Here is a 24,346-nt window from a genome sequence, read left to right as displayed (position 1 = left end):
AACATGAATACAGCGGAATGAAATGGTTATATGTAATGTAAAAGCAATGTGACCCAGCCGCCGCGGATAATCCAGGATGGAGCAAACTCGCTTTACAGCGTGCAGATCAAGGCCACGTTCTACAGATACTGTTAACACTTTGAGGAAACAAAGCGGTGGCTTTGATCCATGATACAAACCTGTTTATCCTTTCATAAGCATGTAAGTATGATTATATAAAGTGCGTTTTAGATATATGTGGTTTTTAGGATTGTATATAAATAAAAACAAACACTGATATAAAATAAAAAAAAACCCTTATATATATAAATATATATAGTGTGCTTTTTTTATATATGTAAATACTGTTTTTTATTTATATATATTTGTTTTTTTAATGTATACATTTATGTGTTTTTATTTATTTATATGTATGTATATAAAATATATGTCATATCTTTCAGTACACACGTTTTTATTACATGAGCTTTTAGAAATCAACAAGCAAGCACCTTTGCTGTCGTGAAACAGAAGCCTTCTCCATCGCTTTGCTATTTGTAAGAGAGCTAAAATAAAATAAAAGTTAATTGTTAACAATATGAAATGGGTGAAAATAATGTATTTTCACCCATTTCTTAGGACAGAAACCCTGTGGAAGTTATACACACTCAAAATTAATACATATTAATATATTAAAAACTATTAATATATTAACGCGATTTCCTTCATATTTTGCTAGCCACAAGAGCGGAAAGGCTCTATGTAACAGTCATGTAAAGGAGATTTTATTTCAAGACACGGAGGCTCATATTGTGCATTTAACCCTTTCTTTACTCCAACAGCAGCAAAGAAAAAACTATACAACATTTAATAGAAAAAATAAATAACCATAGATACACAATAACTCCTCCCACATCGTCATCATGGTCATATAAAGGGAAGCACAGCCCACACTCTTCCCTCTTTCTTTGCTGCTCCCACAGCAGATAAGTATATTTCCGTACTCATGTATATTTTCTTCATTCAGTGTCAGTTATTTTGGTGCTATATATTACTTTATTGTATGTGAAGTTTTCTTCATTCACTGTGTCCGTTTTTCTGGTGCTGTGTATTGCTTTATTCTATTGGTCTGATTGTTTTTTCCTTCCCTCCCGCGTTATTCTTTAATCTCCCGCGCCTAACTCCTTTTACCTTTCCTCCGCTCCGGCTGTCGCGGCGTCTTCTCCTCGCGTGCAGGCGGTGGTGTCAGCTGTTGCGGCGGCGGCGGCGGGCGCTTGCTCGCTGGTCCGTTCGCTCGTTTCGGGTGCCGCGGCTGGTTTCCTATTAGCCGCGGCCATCTTTTTCCTCTCCACCCGCCTTTCGCCGCGTCACGCCTATTCGCGAGGCGTTGCGGCTGGTGGTTTTGCGCGCTTCTGACCCAGGCTCCTCCCCTCATTATCGCGGGTGCCATTTTTTCTGTCCCCGCGAGTGATAGGAGCCTTGGGAGAGAAACGGCTTGATTTTTTCTGGTTCTTTCACGTTAGAGGGTTGGAATTTTCTTCTCTCTAGGGATTATTATTATTTTTGTCTGTCCGTTTTCCCTTGTTTGCAGTTTCTCTGTTGAATTTCATTCAGGGGCATATATCCCTATCTATATACATTTATATTATGGCTGGTATTGGTTCTCCCTCTGGAGATCTCTCAGATCAGGATGTTCCTGTCGGAGAGGGTGTGAATTCTGGCTTTGATCCGTTAAGTGATTTACATAATTCGGTTTCTCAGGCTATTGCCTCAGCCATGAATTCAATGACCTCGGCTTTATCTACATCCCTGGCCCAGGCTTTTCAGAAGTCTTTTGCTGGTTCGGCCCTGGCCCCAGAACAATCCTCTGCTTCGGCCCCTATAGCTCATGAGGGCAGGAAAGTGGCACGTAAGTCACGCCATACGCGTGCATCAGCCTCCAGAAACTCTATGACTGATGGTACTAAACCCATCCTGGATGGCGCTGTCTCAAAGCGCAAGAGAGCCCTTACTCGCCGGGCAGAACGGGCGAGGAAATGGAGGTGTGCTAGGGCACAATCCTCAAGTGCGTCCGACTCTGACGCAGGGTCCCCTGAGGAGGCTTGGTATGGGTCTAACCCTGACTCTGATTCATCGGGGGCAGGTCAGACCGCGGACGACACGGCTCTCCCTTCTGAGAATCTTGCGCCTGCAGAGGGTCCCCAGACTACCCCTTCTTCCAAGACCTCGGAACCCTTGGTTCTGGATCAGTTTGGGGAGCCGTTCTTTGACCCTGAGGGTTTACACCACCCCCGCTCTGCTGAGTGGGTTCCATCTGACCATGTGGCCCGTTATTTGCAGGCCAGAGTCCGCAAGCCGCTGAGTAAAAATTCACGAAATAAATTACGTGCCGAGTGTCCTATGCCTATTGTCCCGGGTAAGGTTTGTGAGACGCCTGTCGTGGACCCTAAAATGGTCCAGTTTTTATCTAAATCTGGATGGAACCCACGTAAGGGTCTAGAGTCGGCCTTAAGGGCCACCCAGGATAAACACCTTGACATCTTTGGCCCTCTGACCAAGATGTTTCAAATCATTGAGGACTGGCTAGAATCAGGTTCCCCTCCAGACCCTATGGTCCTCAGGGGATGGATGCAGAGAGCCATATGTATTGCGGGAAATACTAACACTTCTCTCTCCATCGAACGTCGTAAGGCCATCTTATTTAAGATAGAGCCCAAGTTGTCCAACCTTGCCCTTACTGAGATGGGAAGTGAGGCTCAAGGAATGCTTTTCGGAGACTCATTTATAAAAGACCTGGGTCGTTTTGTAGGAGCTTTTACAGCCTTAGACAAGGCGCAAACGTCCATGCGCAAGGTTTTTCATCAACGGGTCTCTCCCAGGGCCGGCAGATTCAGGGGCCGTCTGTCCGGCCGTTCCTCCCAAGGCTCAGCTCACACGAGCCGAGGCTCCTATTCCTACTACTCGTCCCAACGAGCTCCCTTCCAGAATTTCTCCAGCGGCAGGTCTCCCTTCTTCCCGCAGAGAGGTCGCCCTTGGAGGGCTAGAGGACAACGCGGTGCGCAGTTTACCCGCAGACCCACTGGTAAGCCTTCGTCACATTACCCGTTCTTCCCGATATCCTGTGGGGGGCAGACTCACCCATTTTGTACAGGTCTGGCAGTCGATAACCTCCGATTCGTGGGTGATTCAAACGGTACGCGGCTACGTGATCGATTTGGTAAGCCTTCCTCCTCTGAACCTTTTTCCCAAACCTTTCCATTTTTCCCGACAGGACTCCAAGCTTGTAGATCTAGAGATATCCTCCCTGGCGGAGAAACGAGCGATAGAGCGTGCTCCTCCAGACGCTCCGGGCTTCACCAGCAACATATTTCTGGTTCACAAAAAGGGAGGTTGTCTCAGACCCGTAATCAACCTCCGCCGTCTAAATTTTCACGTTCGTTACAGGCACTTCAAGATGGAAGGCATTCATCTTCTCCGAGACCTGCTGCTGATGAACGACTGGATGGCCAAGATCGACCTCAAAGACGCCTACCTCACGGTTCCAATAGCGGAGGAATCCAGGAACCTCCTGCGTTTCCGTTGGCGCAATGTGTCCTGGCGTTTCACCTGCCTACCCTTCGGGCTATCTTCTGCTCCTTGGTGTTTCACCAAGTTACTCAAGCCAGTCGTGGCTCTTCTACGCTCCCGGGGTGTCCGCCTTATCATCTATCTGGACGACATGCTCCTTTTGGCTCAGAAGAAGAGCCTGCTACGCTTGCACACCCGATGGGCGCTGGACCTCATCCAAAGCCTTGGTTTTCTCATCAACTGGGAGAAATCCCGTCTCATCCCGTCCCAACGTCTGGAATTTCTCGGCTTCGTCATAGACTCCACGAGAGGCATTCTCAAGCTACCATCCTCCAAACTACATTCCATCAAGAAGGAACTCCGCAGGGTCCTTCGTCTTCGTACAATTTCCATCCGTCACCTGGCCAGGATAATTGGCCTGTTGTCGGCTTCCATCCAGGCAATCTTTCCTGCCCCGCTTCACTACAGGGCAATGCAGCGCCTGAAGATCAACCACCTGCGCCTGGGAGCATCCTACGCGGATTCAGTCACTCTGGACGCTCCGACGGTGGGCGAATTGCGTTGGTGGTTGGCCAACATCTCGGCCTGGAATGGCAAGGCGATTTTTGGGATCCAACCGGAGATGTCCATCGAGTCCGACGCCAGTTTACACGGTTGGGGTGCGAGATGTGGGGCGACGTCCACAGGGGGTCCGTGGTCTCAGTCAGAGGTTGGTCTGCACATCAACTGTCTGGAACTCCTAGCGGGCTCGTTTGCTATCAGGAGTTTTTCCAAGTCCTGTATCAACACCTGCATCAGATTGCGCATGGACAACGTATCGGCGGTTCGATACATCAACTGCCTAGGAGGGACTCGATCGCCCATTTTAGCGGAGTTGGCCAAGGACCTTTGGTCTTTTTGTTTGGACCGCAATATCATGGTCCAGGCGGAGTACATCCCTGGTCTTTCCAATACGGTGGCGGATTGGAATTCACGTTATCTTTCGGATGCCAGCGACTGGGCTCTAGAGGGCCAGGTTTTCTCATCTCTTATGGCCTTGTGGGGTCCGCTCCACATCGATTTATTTGCCTCTCGGCTGAATTCACGTCTCCCGCTTTTTTACAGCTGGCGCCCGGATCCAGACGCCCTGGCCGTCGACGCCTTCCTTCAGGATTGGTCCACGGGACGCCACTACGCTTTCCCACCGTTTACGATGATTTCCAGGACGCTTCTCCAGATTCGCCGTCAGCGGGCGTCAGTAGTTCTCGTGGTTCCCTTCTGGCCATCCCAGCCGTGGTTCCCCAGTCTGCTGGACCTGGTGGTTGCGGTTCCTCGGGTGTTGCATTCCCAGTCACAGCTTCTTCTGGATCCTTTCGGATCCCCGCACCCCCTCATTCTGGACGGCAGTCTGTCTCTTTTGGCGTGTTTGGTTTCCGGGGTGCCGGGTTGCTCCCAGGCCTTTCTGACTCAGCTCGGCAGCTCTTGGCAGGAGCTTGGTCGCCAGGCACTCACAGATCTTACCGTGCAGCCTGGAAGGCTTGGGCTTCTTGGTGCATGGGACGGGATCTGGATCCCTTTTCAGCTTCTTTAACCGATGTTGTTCAATTTCTCACCTCTCTTTTTGATTTAGGTCGCGCCTATAGGACCATCAATTTATATCGCTCGGCCATTTCTGCCGCTCATTTCGGGTTTGACGGTGTTCCGGTGGGTAAGCATGCCGTGATCTGTCGCCTGCTTAAGGGGATTCGGCTTTCTAGACCTCCTCTGCCGAAGTACTCGTCCACATGGGATGTTAACTTGGTTCTGAACCTTTTTCTCGCTTGGCCGTCTAACTCTGCCCTCTCCCTAAGGCAGTTGTCGGCTAAATTAGCCATGCTTTTGTGTCTTATCTCTTGTAAACGTGTTTCGGATGTGCGTGCTTTGGATTGGAACGCCAGGTCCTATGTCCCTGAAGGCGTTCGTTTCGACATTTCGCGTCGTACCAAGACGGCGATCAAGTCAGTCACTTACCCGGCTTTCCCGTCCATCCCTTTGTTATGTCCGGTTTCTTGCCTTCAGGAGTACGAACGCCGCACCTTTCCCTTCCGGACGTCGGATTCCCCTCAGCTTTTCCTCTCTTTCCGCCATCCTCATCTCCCTATCTCCTCGGCCTCCCTTTCTCGCTGGATCAAGTGGGTGATGGCTCTTGCTGGACTGCCTCTCTCCAGGTTTGGGGCACATTCCACTAGAAGTGCTGCTGCCTCCAAGGCTTTGGAGTTGGGTGGCCGTTTGGAGGACATTCTCCGTTCTGCAGACTGGTCTAGGGAGTCTACCTTCAAGGAGTTCTATTTCAAGCCTATTGAGCATGTTTTTTCCTCTGTGGTGTCTCAGCTTTAAACTTGCACAATATGAGCCTCCGTGTCTTGAAATAAAATTATAAGATTTTACTAAAACATGACGTAAAGTCATGATTTTATGAAAGACACGGAGGCGATTATTGTCCCTCCCCTGGGTTTGTTCTTATTCATTTTGCATCTTTGTCCCTCCCGTCTAGGTGGGGCTGTTTGGTAGGTGCTTCTGGTCTTTCAGTTTTGATTTGTTCCCTGTTTTTCAATGTCATTTGTTGTTTGCTCACCTGTCTTTCTTCCTTTGGTTTTACCATTGCATTTCTATGTTCCCATGATTTTTTGTGTCTGTTCTTCTGGGTCCGCTCTTTGTGCTGTTTGTTGTGAGTTGGTTGGACTAATGCGCTCCACATTTTCTGTTCCTATTTTCAGGCTGATTCCTGCGCCCTTTGTTGGGTACCTACGGTTCTGGTGCTCGGTCCTTCTCTTCGTTCCGGTGCTTGATGTTCTCCATTGATTTGGTGGTATCCACGTTGGACTCACCGCGGTTTTTGTCTGGTTTTGGAAGACTGGTCCTTGTTGCAGCCAAGAAAGAGGAAGAGTGTGGGCTGTGCTTCCCTTTATATGACCATGATGACGATGTGGGAGGAGTTATTGTGTATCTATGGTTATTTATTTTTTCTATTAAATGTTGTATAGTTTTTTTCTTTGCTGCTGTTGGAGTAAAGAAAGGGTTAAATGCACAATAATCGCCTCCGTGTCTTTCATAAAATCATGACTTTACGTCATGTTTTAGTAAAATCTTATAATTACATATCAGACCGCTGCTTCTCCATAGCAGTGAAAGAGTTAAACGAAATGGGTAAAAACATAGTGGTGCAGAGTACAATATATATATATATTTTTTTATATTTCAAAAAATTCTAAATTAATCTACAACCTCTGAAATATGAGTGGCAGCCCCTCAAAACAGGGGAGAGTTAAAAAAAATTTAAATTAAATAAATAAAAAGAAATGTCTTGGCGGTGAGGATCCATAACAAAGCGGGTACATGATGATGGGAGGAAAAAAAGGGAAGCAGGTAGTTAGAATAAAACACATTTAAAACAATTTCAGAAGTGCATAAAAATCAGACAAAAAAGCAGAAAATAAAAATGGATCCCAGAGTAGATTAGGCCAGGCTGACACCTCCCGCACACACACACACATTCATCACAATGTCCTTTTTTTTGTAGCACAAAATACAAAAGATGGTTACAATAACTCAACTATTTAATATCTAAAAATGAACAAGGAGGGTCTTCCATCTGTAAACGTCTCTCTGGTCCTATAAATTAATGAGGAACGTCTGAGCCAGTAAATACGTCCTTAAATTCTGTAATCCTGCAGGAGGTGTAATATTCCAACTTTTCACCGGGAGAGAAGGAAGAAGTGGAGTCCATCCGTACGAAAGGTGAAATATAGGTGGCAGCACACGATGGAATGGTAGCGCCAACTGTACGTGTACTCTCCAATTCCCTCTACAGTGACCACCAGATGTCTCTTATGATGGGATGATGAATAATGAGTTGGAAGTGCTGCAGGATCTACATAGAGTTGTTTGAAGGAGCCAGAAAAAGACAACGGGCTGAAGCCTGGGAGCGGTAAGCTTCTGCTACCAGCCATGGATGGGAACATCTGAGCCAGGAAACGTCCATAAAATCCATAGTTCTGCAGCAGGTCTTGTATTCCAACTTTTCTCCGGTATAGAAGGAAGAAGTCCATCCGTACGAAAGGTGAAATATAGGTGGCAGCACACGATGTAGTGGTAGCGCCAACTGTACGTTTACTCTCCGATTCCTTCTACAATGACCACCAGATGTCTCTTATGGTGGGATGAAGAATAATGATCGACTTCAGGAGAAAGATGGAAAGTCCTGCAGGAACTTCTTAGGATTGCTTCAGACGTTTGTGTGGAGGGCCCAGAAAAGGACACTGGGCTGAAGCCAGGGAGCGGTATGCTTCTGCTACCAGATGTGCATGGGAAACAACCATAGACTTCCACCCAGCTGTCTCCATAACGTCAGATGCATGGCTGAAAGGAGCAAAACAAAAAGGTTACCACTATGAATAAGTCCAACAAACAAGTAAAAAATATCGGGAAGGACCGACTTGGTCATCTATAAAAAGGGAACATTCTTCACAAGGTGAAAGGAGTAGTATATAGCATACATGCAGACAATGAGAATATACACTCAATCCCAACACACTCACTAGTTGATAAAGTCCACAGCTTGGGTCTTCAGCTGGTCAGCGCTGTGTAAATCAGCCTGGAACAGGATCTGTGCTGCGTTCTCCACAGATAGGTAGCTGCAGAGAGCTTCCTCACACATCACTTTCAGGCGTTCCAGGGCATACTGCGGGTAGACAGGAATGTTAGCGAGTACAGAGATCTATACTAAAACCACCATGATAAAATACAAGAGGAATAGTGTTATCCCAGTAAAAGGTGCCTTTTGGACTAACAAAAAAACAAACATTAAAAACACTGATACGTGTCTTTACAGAGTTATTATAGTGAACCAGAGAGCAGCTTTAACCAGAATAAAAGGAAACTTTTTAAATGCCTCCCCCTACACATAACCCCCTCTCATCTTCAATAAAAAGATCCTGAACTGCATCTAAAAACGGTCTGCTTTCTACAAGATTCCGTCGGTGAAGCAAACCCCACACGGACCGGCTTGACTGGCTGTCACCCGAAAGAAAAAAGTTGTTGGGAACCAAACACTGGCTTTCCTCCCGCACTCACCTTATCGGCAGCCACCAATAAGTCATCCGCCATCGTGTCCAGATTAGGTGCTTTGCCGGTGTAGATGAAGCACATCATTTCTTTGAACACATCAGGCTCCACGTCTATTATCTCGACGCGGTTCTACAAATCAAAAAAAAAAAAAGCAGGTTTGCTTCGTTTTGACAGCAAAGGAACAGAACTTAAATTTCAGTAATAGCCCGGTAACTTATCAGCCCCGAAAATGTGAAACTTACTTTTATCCTTTCTTGCATCTCATGTTCAAACATAGCGCCAAACACAGGTGATCGGGCTGAGTGGGACAGAATACATTTAGTTAACTTCACATTAAAGTACCGTAACAGCAAACTTTAGGCATTGATTCAACAACCTGCAAAGCAGTGGAAACGCTAGAAATAATTGTATATTTTTATTTAATTTTTAATCGCCACCAACCTGCCAGAATGGCTTTGTGCGCTTTAAACTCTTGACCAGCCACGCAGAGGCAGCAGTCGGTGAAACGCGAGTTTTCCCATAGTCCTCCGAGTTCATCGACCAGGCGGCATTCAGGAACTTTGACCATATTCATGGAGTTCTGGCCAGAGATGATAACAAAAGTTATGACTTCAAACAAATGTCCCAGGATAGCCATATTGTAAGACTGGTACTCTGCAGCCCTTCCCCATTTCCTATTAAAAAATGATTCATTATGGTATCTCACCTGTGTATAACCCCACGTCTCTGCAACAGGGCCGGTGGTCATCCCCGCAGGGGGAGGAGGGCTCGGCATTCTGGCCATGATGGTATTCAGCCGATGGAGGAGGTCGTGGGCTAAGAGGGAAACACACGTTAATAAACGGACAGAAAACTGTTTCCAAGAAACACAAACACCCTTGAGTACCATAATATATGTTTGAGATGCATTAATAGCCTTGATATTAACAATAATACAACATTTTAAAATGACAATACTAACAATGGACAAAATTGAATATTAAGCCCAAGGGCTGGGTTTTTAATTGACATTTGTTGTTGACTATGGGCAACGCTCTCTGATTGTAGCCTACTCAAAGTTGGTCTAAAACGAGTCTGAAGGGATGGATACTATGCACAATGATCCTGTAGGGTTTGGGTAACTATCAGGGCCGGCCTTTGGGGTGTGGGACCTGTGCGACCGCACAGGGCGCCACACTCCAGGGGGCGCCGCGGGGTCGTCCGCCGACGCCGGGTCCACCGCCGCCCCCTCTGCACCTAAATTAAAACATCGTTTTTTTGTTGTTTTTTTAACTTTATTTAACATCCTCCATGTTAAATAAAGTTTTTGTAGTTTGAAGGGGCAGAGGGGGGGGTAGTTTGAAGGGGCAGAGGGGGGGGTAGTTTGAAGGGGCAGAGGGGGTAGTTTGAAGGGCAGAGGGGGGTAGTTTGAAGTGGCAGAGGGGGGGTAGTTTGAAGGGGCAGAGGGGGGGTAGTTTGAAGGGGCAGAGGGGGGTAGTTTGAAGGGGCAGAGGGGGGAGTAGTTTGAAGGGGCAGAGTGGGGTAGTTTGAAGGGGCAGGGAGGGGTAGTTTGAAGGGGCAGAGGGGGGGTAGTGAGGGGGGGCGCCAGAGGAGTAGTTCGCACAGGGCGCCAGAACACCTAAGGCCGGCTCTTCGCGCACACCAGGGTGATGAACTGCAAGAATTCACATATCTGGCATTTTTCTAATTTTGTGTTGCTGACCAACACTTACATTTAATTCAGTAATTGATGTTCTCTGTTAGTTTTCACATCTCACATACTCAAACCTGTGAACTTTCTGAGTCCGGCTACCTGGAGCCCCCCTTTTGTGATGCTGGTACGAGGTCTGACTGACCTCGGTAGGCGGTTCTGCTGATGTTTCTGGTGGTTCGGCTGATGTCGCGGGAGACACACTGTTGTTGGAGGGAAAGTGCAGGGCTAGACTAGGAATGAAAAGCAGCCGTGGAGATATTTGGGCACCAGTCCAATATATTTTATTGCGTAGTCGAGCTCACATGCCAACACTCCACACCAGGGGAGTAACTAGAAACCACAAGGCCCCGGTGCGCAAATTGCTCTGGGGCACCCCAACTGTACAAGCAACAGTTCCACCTTTGCCCCAAGCAGCTTGTCTGTGCCAGCTGTTTCCCCAAATATGCCCCCAAAGCAGCTTGTCTGTGCAAACTCTGCCCCCAAACATCATATGTGTCATCTCTGACCCCTAAACAGCCTGCCTGTGCCACCTCTGCCACCCTAAACAGCCTGCCTGTGCCACCTCTGCTGCCCTAAACAGCCTGCCTGTGCCACGTCTGCCCCTAAATAGCCTGCCCCTAAATATTCAGTTATTGATTTGCAGCAGCCTATGAGGAATAAACGTGTTTCTTTTCAACACACTACATTAAATGTCATCACGGTGATAATAACATAATGGTTGTATTTCAAAAAGCTGTTACTCCATATCAACTAATGTTACAGTATACTACATTTGCCATTTATCATTCAAAGCTTTTAGTCCTAGGCTGGTATGCAGTTCAGTTTAGGAGTTCTGCTTATTCCATTAATTGCCATAGCTGGATTATCCATAAGGCAACCTATGCTTTTGCTCCATGTCCCTGTTCAAAATAGGCCTTTCCATGCCCACAACAAGCTTTTCAGGTTCACTGCAGACCCAGTGTTGGGAATATATTCTCACCATTCAAGCATTTGGACCTGTTTCATGTTTTGCATAACACAGCCATAACCTGGGTAGGGTCAGAGATCCTGCCCTGCATGGACATTGCTGCTCAATGACTTAAACACAGTTCTGTGGCGCCTTTGGAAGCTGCACCTCTTGCCCCATGGACATTACGGCCCTGTTGCATTAGACATGGTCATAGATCTCTCTCCAGGAGATATTAAAGATACTAGTATATCTCATCAGGATCTATTACTGTCCATCTCTGTTAATCACTGTAGGTGCCACATGAGGAGATGGTGCTCCAATTGGTCAAATGTATATGCTTCGACTCTCAAGCACAACATAACTTGTGGCCAGCCAGTGGCATGTATGGCACTATCACACCCAACCAAAGAGCACAGTGCTCAGCAATCTATTTTAGAATGCATCAAAGACCAAATAAACTGTTTAAACCGGCACTTGAAAGAAACCAAGAGCTCACTTGCCCAATTTATGGATTTTACGTTTCAGGCAAACAGATTACAAGCTTTTTAGACCATAGCTTTTTAGCGCTGATTAGGAGAGTCTGCTTGGAATGGTTGCATGGTTGCATTTTCATAAAATTAAAGTATCACTCATTTGCATTAATTAAATTAAAGCTCAATCAGTCATTATTGTGAAGGAACGTTATCAATCTTGTGCAAAGTAATGTGGTAATATAAAAAATACACATTTACAGTAAAGGTGAGGGAGTGGATATTGAAACAATCATTTTTATTTATTTATTGTTAAAATCTTTTTTTGTAAGAAAAAAATGGCAACAATCTATACGGCAAATTCAATTTATACATCAATACAAAAGGACATTTATTGGGACATTGCATATAGTTGTGATATATGTATTAGACATATCTGACAGCAGACAGTTACCCTCACTTCCTTCTTGTTGCGAAACCGATTAATAAATCAAAACCAGACATAAAACTAACGAGTTCCAGGGAGATGTGGGCTTCCCCAACCACTTGGTTGGCCAAATACATACCAGTCACAAAGAAAGCTGAAAGAATCATAACTAAACCAATAAGTAAGTCATATGTAAAGTTTAAATCAGATATTTGGAAGCATATAGAACAATTACCTGTTTGATTGCTTTATGTCTGTTATAGGACATTACATATTTTGTTTTTACTCGCTAAGAAAAGTCAATAAGCAGAGTGACAATGACCTTCATGAAATCCAAGAAGAACATTTCCTTCACCGATTGTCAAATGATATTTTAGATCACCACCGTTACACCTTGACAGAGATAAGAGCATATCCTTAAGTAGTGGGAAATTATGCAGCTCCCACTCTAAACTGACATTTTATATATGCAACCACAGAGGAAATATGTATACTGGAAATGTAGCAAATGCATATCAACATTTATTTATTTAAACGGAACCTATACTTTGCAGATTATGTTGTCCACTTGTGTGTACTCTGTCAAACATCAATAAAAATTACATTAAAAAAACCCCCAAAACTGAAACAGATGGGCCATTTGTTTTATTTCTTCCAGTGCCACCTGTTGGTCAGCCAGATAACTACAATAGCAGCAGGGGTATTTCCAAAGAAAGGCTTCCATAGGGTAGGACTTCACAAATAGTTCAATAACTAATAATAAAAAATAAATTAAAGTAAGTATTATGCAGATAGACGATTATTCCTCCACTTCATAGATGTTTCTATATAATGTTATTTAGTTTTATCTGAATACAATCTCCATGTTTATGTTTACTAAAATCGCTTTAACAGTTTACTTTAGCGTCTCACTCAGTCCCAGCTTGGAGACAAACCACATCACCAATACATAAAGGTCAGACTTTCTTCTGTTCCAGGTCCTGAGAATCGGATTATGTTCCAGAATCACACTCTTTCACATTCCTCTTCTTGGGGAGTTAGAAGCAGCTGTTGGCAGAGTTTCAGTCATTGCTGTAGGGACACAATACACATTTATAGTGAACACTTACACGAAGCAGCAGGTCACCAGTTCATACTCTTCAGTTGACTTTTCTTATTTTCCTCATATTATTCCCATAGACTTAGGCTTTCCTTCTCACTTTTCAAGAGTTCACTGGCGCTGCCCCATACCTCTGGAAACCACTTCCACCAAACCTCGAGCTTCCGCTCATCATCTTATTATACAAGAAAAATCTCATAACCCAGAACTTACCACTGATACAACCCTCACACACACTATCTCTCCCCTTTCTCCATACCTTATGTGGCTCCTCACCCCATTCCCACTAGATTGTAATCTTGCGTACATGACCCTCTTTACCTAATCTGTCGGTTTCACTTAGTTTGTCAGTTCTAGATTTGACAGACCCTTTCAATGTATGTATTGTAAGGAGCGTTAAGTAAATTGTTGGCGCTATTTAGGTAAATGATAATACGAAAGAGATAATTATCATTTCTGTATCATGTTGTGCCACAGTGGGCTTTGTTCACTAAACAAGAAGGTATAGCTCCAATCAATCCACATTGGAGATTGAAATTGTTACCCAATTAGATTTAGATTTTCCAACACCCCATGCCCGCGTCTACTGAAGCTTGAAAAGGTATCCTTTGTATGTAACACTCTCATTAAAATAAATGGGAGTTGAGCTTCCATCAAAATCAATGGGAGATGAGCTTCCATCAAAATCAATGGGAGTTCAACATGTAGCTTCTGTGGCATCTCATTAACTGATTTTAAGATCTTGTCAGTAATGCATTTAAATCTCCCTAACATTAAAGTCATAATGCTATGATTTTCAGTTGAGTTAAATCAAAACGTTCTTTTAAACAAAGTATGTTCCCTATCTTCCTCAATGCAAGTATTTTTTTTATATTTAGGCGTTATATGGAGTTGACTTTGTCTTTCAACCCTAGTCAAAAATAATCTGCAACACTTTTTCATGACAAACATATAATAAATGAAAAGACATTTTTTCAAACAAATTTGGCTTATTAAACCATAGTAAAATAAACCGGAGCGGCGTGGAGCTGTTTTAATTCCGTCCACAAGGGGGAAATACACAGATATGTGGTCATCCTGGCTGGAATTAATGAACTAAAGGGTGCATAAAGTGAAAAGTGTTTTTCTACATTAAATTAAAGTAATGCGTTCCAAAATGAAAAAAAAACAACTCACAGCTTGAAGTGCTTTCGTCTAAATGTATTTAAGGCATCTCTGCTTCGTGAACAAAAACACGCAGGTGGTTTAGGTGCTCATTTACAGCCTTAATTACACTTGAATTTCCTATGCAGCCTCACCAACCAAGTTGTATATCAAATAACGCAAGACAAATCGGGTCACAAGGAGAAGCAGGGTGAATATTTATTTCAGTTTTACACTTTCATTGCTTTGTGACCTTATGGGTGATTCTGCATTGATGATGTCATAAGGTGTCAGCATGAAGCAATATCTGAGTTTTCTCATTATATGAGCTCTTTTAGGCTTGTCTGAGAACTCTTAACATGGAGATAAGTATATTTGTTATTACAGAGGGAAAGTACCGTACATTATTTTGATAGTTTGTCATAGATCATTACCATTAACATTACAGTTATGTGTCTGGGTATGTCAGTGTGTGTGTTTATCTGTGTGTTAGTGTGTGTTTGTTAATGTGTATAGGTAAGTTAGCGTAAGTGTCTGAGTATGTTAGTGTGTCTGGTATTGTGTTTCTGCTTATGTGTGTGTTTGTGTGAGCTTCCAGGTGTGTCTGTTTGTGTTGAACTTTTATGTAAAGAGGGGGTGTCTGTATTTTGGGAGAACTCAAAGATGAAAACAACAATTATTATAACTGCTCTCACGCATTTTCATTTGCCTCCTATTTTATAAAATTATCAGCATATGTACAGTAATTTTACTTTTAATGCAAAAACTCCTGTTTTGCAAAGCCCCCTTTATTGTTACTTCAGTCTGTGGAAATGATACTGAGTGAATGATAGATGTGGCTACCATGTAGTGGGGAGGTAAACAGAGCCTGGCAAATGGCCATGGAGAGTTTGTATCCAGGAGCTTGGCAAACACTCATAGTTTCACGTTGTGGAGGTGTCATTCTAAGTAACCTGTTGGCTTTGACAGCTCGTGGAAAGCACATAACTTAATAACTTAATTGTTTTATAGGAGAAACAGTGCAGAGTTGGAACAGTTTAACAGTCAGCGCATCTGTGTTTTCTGTTTTACGACTTGTTACGACCAGCCCCGGAGTGGCCATCTTGGACAGCTGGCAAATACCTGGCTGACAGCACCACACACTCATCTGATTTGACACTCCGGGTCCCGATCTGCAGAGCTGGTGCTGCAGCAGGTTGCCCACACTACATATGCCTGCATGCAGACGAGTACATCCAGCCATTAACCGCATTACATCATAAACCTTTCGTTGCCAGTCTGGCCCTGATTAAGATATAGTAGTGCGGCAACTCGAAGAACAGAAAAGAACAGGCTGAGGCTTCACAACGGCAAGTGAGCTGTGAGCTGTGTGCGTGTGTGTCTGGGTATGTTAGTTTGTGTGTTTCTTAGTGTGTCTGGATATGTTAGTGTTGTGACTGTGTGGATATCTTAGGGTTCGTGTCTGCTTGTGTGTTTGCTTGCTTATGTGTGTCTGTGTATGGATTTGTTAGTGTGTGTCTGTGTTTGTTAATGTGGGTATCTGTGTGTGTGTCCAGTTGTCTTAGCGTGCATGTGTGCATTCATTTGTCTGGGTGAGTGTGTAAGTGTGACTGAGTATGTTAGTGTGTCTGGGTCTGCGTGTGTATTTCGGTATGTTAGTGCGCACATGTGTGTTTGTTTGAGTGCCCAGGTGTGTGTTATGAATGTAGGTATGCTAGTGTTGATATGTTAGTGTGTGCCTGTGTGTTAGTGTCTGCTTGTACCAGTGTGTTTGTTAGTGTGAGTTCCCCTCTCGAGATTGGGCTCTGGATCCACCCGTATTTAAAATGAATAAGATGACAAATGACAATAACATTGATACGCATTAAGGTATATTGGTACTAAAGGAGCAGAGGGCACTTTATTCCATGCTTTATTCTGGTTTCTTAGATCCAGGTATCTGGGACTAAATCCATAATTGCTGTGGTAGTTCTGCTGAATAATGAGTTGCTGGTCTGCATGAATCAGGGAGTGGGAGAAGACACACATACTAACAGCCCACTCCGCATCTATTCTCCAGCCCACACTAACATCCTTTCACTCTTCTCAGAAAAATGCTACAACTTCACATAAAAAAAACCCATATGAAGTCAGTAACATTTATGCCTTAATGTACATTTATGTAAAGGTCAGGAATGTAAGCAAATTGCATGACTGCTTGTATCACTCATTTCATCACACTTAAATGATTAAACTTCTGCTGTTAACATTTTGAGGAGTCAGCCTCTGAAGTGATTTGTCTTCTTTTGCATTTACTAATACATTATTACATTTTTATTTATTGATTTGTGTAGCACCATCGTGTTCCACTGTGCTGGATACAATATACACAATCTGAAAACTAAAAAATTGTGTCTAAGCTGTAAAATACAAAAACTGTATTTCCTGCATCACAACTCTGGGAAATAAAAATGTGCAAGCAAAATGTTTGTATTTTACATTCCAAATACACATTTTTTTATTTATTTTTTATTAAATGAGTGAGCATTGAGTGAGTGAGAGAATTAGAACCACAAATCACCTGCCAATTCTCCTTTAGTGACCCTAAAGGGTTAAATGGTTTCTGTGATATTTATTTCTATATAACTGACAGCATAGATCTATACATTTGTGTGGATAGAGTGAAAAATATACAAATATGTATCCAGCTACAAACATGGCTTATAGTAGGATTGCTGCTTTTAAAGGCGCTCACACAGACGAAGTGCAAATATTTTTATTTACAGGTTAATTCACACTTTAAATAAAGTTTACATGAAAGGCAACAAGAGTGTGCAAAATGCATATAAAAAAAATGGAAAAACAAGTATATGATATGAATATATGTCTGAAACAAATACATTTGTCCGTGTAACATGAACAGTCTTTTATTTTTATTTTTTTAACCATGGCAACATAAGAGTATTAAAAAAGAATATTCACTACAGTCCCGATTCAGTGCAAGACGAGTCTCTCCTCCTGGAAGCGGTTTCTTGGTCCTTCATAACGCTTACTTAGATCATTCAGATTATTTTAATAGATTCTCAGTCCTTCCAGCAAGAAAACAAACATTGATAGGGTTGGTCCTTCCTAATCCATTTAGTGGCGTAGACAAAATGAAAAGTTTCAGGTCACTGCAACCCAGCTATAGCTCACTCTTTAGTAAATAAACTTGAACCCTTTAAGTGCAACAAGGAAGTTCTCATTGGTAACATTTAATTCATAAATAACAGACTCAATGTTCTTTTTCCCTTAACTGAGCCTTTAAACTGGAATTTTATTTTTTTTGGCTTTTTCTGGAAAATAATGTACGTATGTAAAAATAATGTGTATATATATATATATATATATATATATATATATATATATATATATATATATATATATATATATATATATATGGCAGAGCTCTTACATATTATGGCATTGTTAGTGAAGAGTCACAAATTATTTTTTGGAGCAATTCTTGATGGCTGATTCACGATAAGGCCAATGTAGTCTTCTGTAACATGGCTGATCTGTAGAGTGGCTTTTTGAAGTGGTTCCATACAACTAAAACCAGACGTATGATGAACAGCACACAAGCCACGGCCAGCAGCACGGCTGAAAGAAACAGAACACATTTCGCATTACAGGAAGAATAACTGCCGGTGAAGCCAGCTGAGTATGCGCCGCACAGGCAATCAAATGGCTTAAGCCTGGCAACACAACGGCAAGTTCTTGTTAATATAAAATTTGCTATTTCTGGCAACATTAAAAAAGGCAAAGCTTAAAACGGTATGAGAAAAATAAAAAAGCTCACCTATTTTTAAAATAGGTTCAAAAAGCAAGTTTGCTTTTCTTCTCCTTTTGCAACAAAACAATGCAGTTTATATACAAATACATCAGCAATTTTAAACTTGCAACACAGCAGCAAGATGGCTGCAAAACGAGGTGTAAGAATTAGAATTAGGATCAGGAATAATCTGGGACATGGAGCGTTCATGAGACATCTTACACTAACCAGTACAAAGAATAGATTGATTAAAGCATTCTTTAGGATTTACTTATCATGAAAAAATAAACAGGTCTTACCTATAAAGATATCGTTGCTGTCTGGAGAATGTGATTTGAAATTCTTGTCCAAGGCTCCAGACAAAGCAACAATGATCACGGGATACACGGTTATTGTGTAGCGGACATACGCCTCAAATAAGAAGTTTTCCAAACAAAACCTGCAGGGAAAAAAAAAGTGTAGCAGGCATATAAATGTTCATCTATTTTCATGGTTGTCACACTATCAATACAGAACCAATCACATTTAGACATTATTGAAATAAAATGTAATTAAAAATAACCTGTTGTGCATGAAGCTCTATGAACATATGAAGGCGGAATATAAATGATGTGTAATAACTTACCATAGTATGACTTCAAAGGCCAGAATGGAGAGTGCTACAGTAGTTGATGTGCTGTTGGGGTAGCCACCATTGTATGTCAGAACTACAGCAAAATTTAACAGAGAGGCTACTGTTGTCCAAGTTGCATACACAGCTATTCCATTGTGGACCTGTTGGACGAGCAATTGAAAAATGGGTATCAATGGCAGTATTCAGATTTAAGAGCATGGATTTAAAGTGCCAGAACCTTTTAAAACAAACAAAAAAAAAGTAATTTTTTCACTGACCCTACAAATATAGTATGGCAGCTTGCACTTTAAACGTTACAAGCGGTTTTGTTGTGGCAACCAGCTATCTTGCAGATAGTGATTCAGTTGCCTGCAGTCACTCATGCAGGATTTAGTTAGATTATTTAGTAAGTCAAATGAGCAATACTAATTGAAAACAAGAAGATTGCTCCATCAGCACCCGGTCCAGGTAGACATTTATCTTGGTGCGGCTGGGGTTTGAGAGGTTTACTAATTCAGTATAAAGTTTTCAATGGAAACACAATGTTTAAAAAATGTAATACTTTTAATTATATTGGACAACTAAATGTTAACATATAAATACACTTATCACATACAGCAGCGGGTATTCTTGCCTAGGGCATCTATGGCTAGGATGGCAGGTTGTGGATTGGCAGCTCCTCTATTGTATAATTTGGGGCTCCCCGATGCCCGCTATTCAGTGGAATAATTTCAAGAGAGATAGCCAAGCTCTTCAACCCACCATTTACATTATGGAGGAAGGTGCCTAGCCAAGCCAGCTTCCATAGCATGCTATACCTGGTGCCAGTGACATATCCTGGCCTCGGCCTTCACAGACTGCATTAAAAGGTACTGCGAGCCTTAAAGGCATGAAGCACCAGTATATAATCTCATATCCCCGAGTCCTGTAGTAAAGAAGGTGTCTGGGGAGGGGGTGGCTTGGGGTTGATGCGTTTGACCTAGGGCAACTAGGTAAATACATCACTGCGTGGAGCCTCATGTCAATTTGGAGCAGAATGCAAGGCTATGACATCATATTTCAGTCCTTAGCAGTAAGAACTGTGGCTAAGACAGTGAGCCTGCAGGTGGCAAGAACACTGGGCCAAACAGAGGTGATGGCCTAATAAATATATTATTAGCCTAAAAATAAGTATGGAATGAAACTGCCCTTAATGAAGTTAACTTAATGAAGTTACTATCATTGCTTGGCAAAACCATGTAGAACTTAGGTGCCGTACAATGTTTTAGGAGGCAGCCTTGTTATTTATGAGCCAGGCAGATACCACAAAAATATTAGAAGCGGCTCCTAGGATTTTTCTGGATCTTTTTATAGTGTTAAGGTACATATGGTGTCAGCAAATACAGAATCATTGAAAGTAAATCAAGTACTTGTTACTTCTTTAAGTAACTATGCAATACATGTTTTATATAATACAAAGACACAAAGTAACTTACAAAAATCCTGATGAGCCACAAATCAACTTTATGTATTCTCTGAAGGCAATCCCCATGGGTATATACAGCTACATAAGAAATATAGAGGACGATATAGTTTGTGAGAGCGATGGCACCCAGAAATACCAGAGCTGGAATCAAATGCCTAAAACAGATAAAGACAAGAATAAAAAAATACAGATTTATTAACACTGTTGTGTTACAGGTATATGAATTTAAGCAAACCTTTGCAATGTTTATGAAAATATTTAGTATGTGCCAGGTGTTAGAAGACTGCAAGGAAAACATGTTCTCTACATATGGCAAAAACTAATAAAAATTAAGAGGAAAATAGACATGCAGAGTATAGCACTGGAGTAACATATCCATTTACTGTAAAGCATTTTTTGCTTAATGAAATGTCCACTTACTCTCTGTCCCACAGGAAGAGCCATCCTATATTAAGGACATTATTCAGTATCCACACAATAAAAAAGATGACTGGATATAGGTTGGGTTTTCGATACATCCATCCCTGCTCACTCCTATCGTAAGAGAGAAATACAGATCATAGATTAGGTACAGTATAAATGAATCTTCTAATCTTGACTATGATTAGGTACGTAGATCATTTACTTCTTCTGGTAGTAAAACAATGTGTTCCTTAGTGGAAAACGGTTGTTTAGATCAGGGAGCCCTTCCCCTTATAACCAAGAGATGAATGAATAAAACGTCCAGTTATGGTTTAGTTCAACACAGACAAGCTTGGGTATATCCGTTTTCTTTTAGGATATCCAACCATATTAATCTGCATTTCTGTAATTGATTATTTCATGAAATATTAAACACATATATGATTTACAGAATTTTTGATATATGGAAACCTGTACCCCCATTTTCATGTTAAAATGTTACTGCATGCAATGCAGGCATTGGAGTTAGAAACTGTATTGGAAGGATAAGCATGTAGATTGTAAGCTTGCAGGGCTCTCTACCTAATGTATCAGTTTGTCTTAGTCTGTCAATTCTAGCCTTGTCATACCTCCTTGAATATATGTATTGTATTAAGTGCTGCATAGATTGCTGGCGCTATATAAATAAAAGATAATAATAAATACCACTCACTTCAACAATGTCATACATTAAATCATGCTGCAGGCTATAAGCAGGACGCGTACTTAAGTATGTTTCCTAGTTTCAGTAGCAGCAACAAGAGGAGGAGTTTAATAAGACAGAAGTCTCATTCTCTTACTCCAAAAACGAATGAATGTATGCGCTGATATTCATGCCATTTGACCCCATGAAAAATATGCCTTGAACAATAAAACTTGAGCAGAGGGATCTCAATTAGAAATTTGGTAATTGACACCAGTTAACATACGTACACTTTAACACCTGTTGGTACTCATTGGGATAGCACACACATTTAACATGATAGCGCCACTTGTAATATTACCTTCTACAGATAAATGACAGAACGTGTCCAAACCAGAAGAACTGCCAGGCAAATATAACATTCCAGATCATGAATGTCCATCCAGACGGCGTGAAATCAGTGTTGAATTTATTTGAGATATTTCCCACTGTCTGCGTAAATACAGCTGTAATGTAACCGGATATATTATTTTTCATTAGAAATCAGATGAGAATATAATATATGTTATAAACATTCAATATTATCTATTCTTTAAACTGCAGCTGTCAAGGCCATAATGGTTTGTGCCACTCGAGTTTTGCACGTGTTGGGTTAGCATCTTTTTTTACATTTTATTTTGAATGCTGGAAAGTTTTAATGATAGGTTTCATTTGTTGGCATCCACAAATGCCAACAAATGAAACCTGTCAACATGCATCCAAATTTACAGAGCCCCACTGATACCACAGCTCACTTCAAAATTATATTCTTGTGTACTTTTTACCTTTTAGTAAACCTGAACCAGCGCCTGCGTTGAATGCCACCATAACAATATATACGGCGAATGCCAGAAAAATCAGGATAATCTTTAATATGCTGTGTTCATACATGATGAAAGCTGGAGGGAAAAAAAACAGGAACGTTTTTACTTAAAATGTAATATGAACTTACATTCCACATCAAGGCCATAAAAATTTACAACAATCATATACATCTCGGCTCTTATTTGCCAGATTTATAGGATATTTCTTATTAAGGTGTAACCAAAAATTTAGTTTAGAAGTTACTAAACAATATGTTGTGCAGTGTATAGTCGTAATAAAGGCTCATGTTTGTGGCCCTCAAGGACCAGAGTTGGGTTAAAGGGCCAGTCAATATCTGGGTTTAATAATGATGTAATCATTTTAGTAGTATTCCCTTCTTCTAAGCTTTAGAACCAAAGGCTGTCTACTGGCCTTGCACACATTACACCGTAGGGCAGCCCCACCCTGCACCTGTGCACACCCAATCTTACAAGTCTGAAGAGTTTCAACCGCCAGGAACATCTTACATTACAAAGAAAATAGACACCTGCACCGAAAGCTGTATGTGTTACCGAAACTGAGCACTAGTGAATTCTACCTATGTGGATAATATATCTAGATTATCCAAAATTGCATATGTTCATTATATCAGGTTTACAGTATGAATGCCAGAAAATTATACAACAGAAACACAGAATCTGACAGCAGATAAGAACCATTCGGCTGATCTAGTCTGCCCAATAGTAAGTATACACCAGCCATATGAGTTACACTTTAGACTTGCTTCTGGAATAAGGGGAGGAAAGAAAGAAGGTAGATGGTAAGAACGAGGAGCGACTAAAGCAAACACCAGAGAGTATGTTTCCATACAATCGAAGAAAAGTGAAAACCAATGGAAAATTGGAACTGGTGCAAGCAGTAAAGTAACAGTAGGGTCATCCTGGACTCAAACCTCTTCTTTATCCCTCACATTCAGTCCCTCGCCAGATCCTCCCGCTTACACCTAAAAAACATCTCTCGCATCCACCCATTCCTCACCCACAAAAACTCAGGTTCATTCACTTATTTCCCGTCTTGACTACGGCACCACAGTCTCTCCTCAATGCTCCTGCTAGGCTTCCCTACTCTGTGAAATCCCCCACTGGCTCCATATTACTTTAGAATTAAATTTAAAATCCTGGTACTAACATCCATAACACTGCTCCTTCATACATTTCTGCCCTCATAAGCAAATACTTTCCTACTCGATCCCTACATTCTTCCCATGGGCTATGGCTCTCCTCCTCACTTATCACCTCTTGCTTTTCCTGTGTACAAGATTTAACTCGGGCCGCCCCATATCTCTGGAATCTACTTCCACCGAACCTTCAGCATTTACTCTCCCTCCCAACATTCAAGAAACTTCTCAAAACCCACTTCTTCAGAGAAGCCGCACCGTCTTAGCTGCTAGAACTTCCTTGTCATCGATACGACCACCACACTACCTCTCACCCTTTCTCTGTGCCTTATGTTTGTCACCCCATTCCCTCAAGATTGTAAGCTTGCGAGCCAAGCCTCTCCACCTAATGTATCGGTTTGTCTTAGTCTGTCAATTCCAGTCTTGCCAAACTCCTGGAATATATGTATTTTAAGAAGCGCTGCATAAATAGTTGGCGCTATAGAAATAAACAATAATAATAGGGTAAATAATCACAAGTATATTCAACAACAATGTAATTTTAAACCTATTAGCATAAAAAGGTCAAGAGACATTAAAGATTTTTTTGCAATAAGAAACAAATATACACCAAACGCGTTTCACCTCAATGGGCTTCTTAAGAGGTGAATATAACAAACAAAATTTACTTAAAAGTAGCATAATAAATCTAAATGCCTTTTTTTGGATGCTAGGCCCACGGCCGGTAAATTGTGAATCGAATGAACAGAGGAAAAAAGGCTTCGCTGGCAGATAACATCTGCACTGAAACAAGCTTGTGTACAAAATGCGACAGCGATCTCTCAGCAGGGATTCTGTACGGCTTGCCTCGTGCAAAGGGTTATCTCTGTAACACCCATCTGCGAAGAAGCCCAGTGAAGCGAAACGCGTTAGGTGTATTTTATTTCTAATGTGGTTGGTATAATTTTTTTTTTTGTCTA

The 24,346-nt window shown here is 42.0% G+C and overlaps 2 protein-coding genes across 2 annotated transcripts; both read right to left on the bottom strand.

The window, feature by feature from the left end:
- Positions 1-7,778: 7,778 nt before the first annotated feature.
- Positions 7,779-9,268, bottom strand: LOC149303252 (speckle-type POZ protein-like). The gene is made up of 5 exons (XM_089481401.1): positions 9,073-9,268; positions 8,874-8,929; positions 8,638-8,760; positions 8,103-8,245; positions 7,779-7,923 (listed from the first exon to the last, which is right to left on the bottom strand). Exons 1-5 carry the CDS (start codon positions 9,266-9,268, stop codon positions 7,779-7,781), a joined length of 663 nt encoding a protein of 220 aa, XP_089337527.1.
- An 8,640-nt stretch (positions 9,269-17,908) lies between these two features.
- On the bottom strand, positions 17,909-22,401 carry LOC149303251 (uncharacterized). Its single transcript, XM_089481400.1, has 7 exons — positions 22,359-22,401; positions 21,729-21,873; positions 20,704-20,817; positions 20,294-20,438; positions 18,831-18,979; positions 18,505-18,644; positions 17,909-18,033 (listed from the first exon to the last, which is right to left on the bottom strand). The coding sequence occupies exons 1-7, from the start codon at positions 22,399-22,401 to the stop codon at positions 17,909-17,911; spliced, it is 861 nt and encodes a 286-aa protein (XP_089337526.1).
- Between the last annotated feature and the right edge of the window lie 1,945 nt (positions 22,402-24,346).

The sequence above is a fragment of the Sceloporus occidentalis genome, unplaced genomic scaffold (assembly GCF_023333645.1).
Source record: "Sceloporus occidentalis isolate IW3139 unplaced genomic scaffold, rSceOcc1.0.p SCAF_15, whole genome shotgun sequence".
In the NCBI taxonomy this organism is placed as follows: domain Eukaryota; kingdom Metazoa; phylum Chordata; class Lepidosauria; order Squamata; family Phrynosomatidae; genus Sceloporus; species Sceloporus occidentalis.
This window is presented reverse-complemented; position numbering and strand designations above follow the sequence as displayed.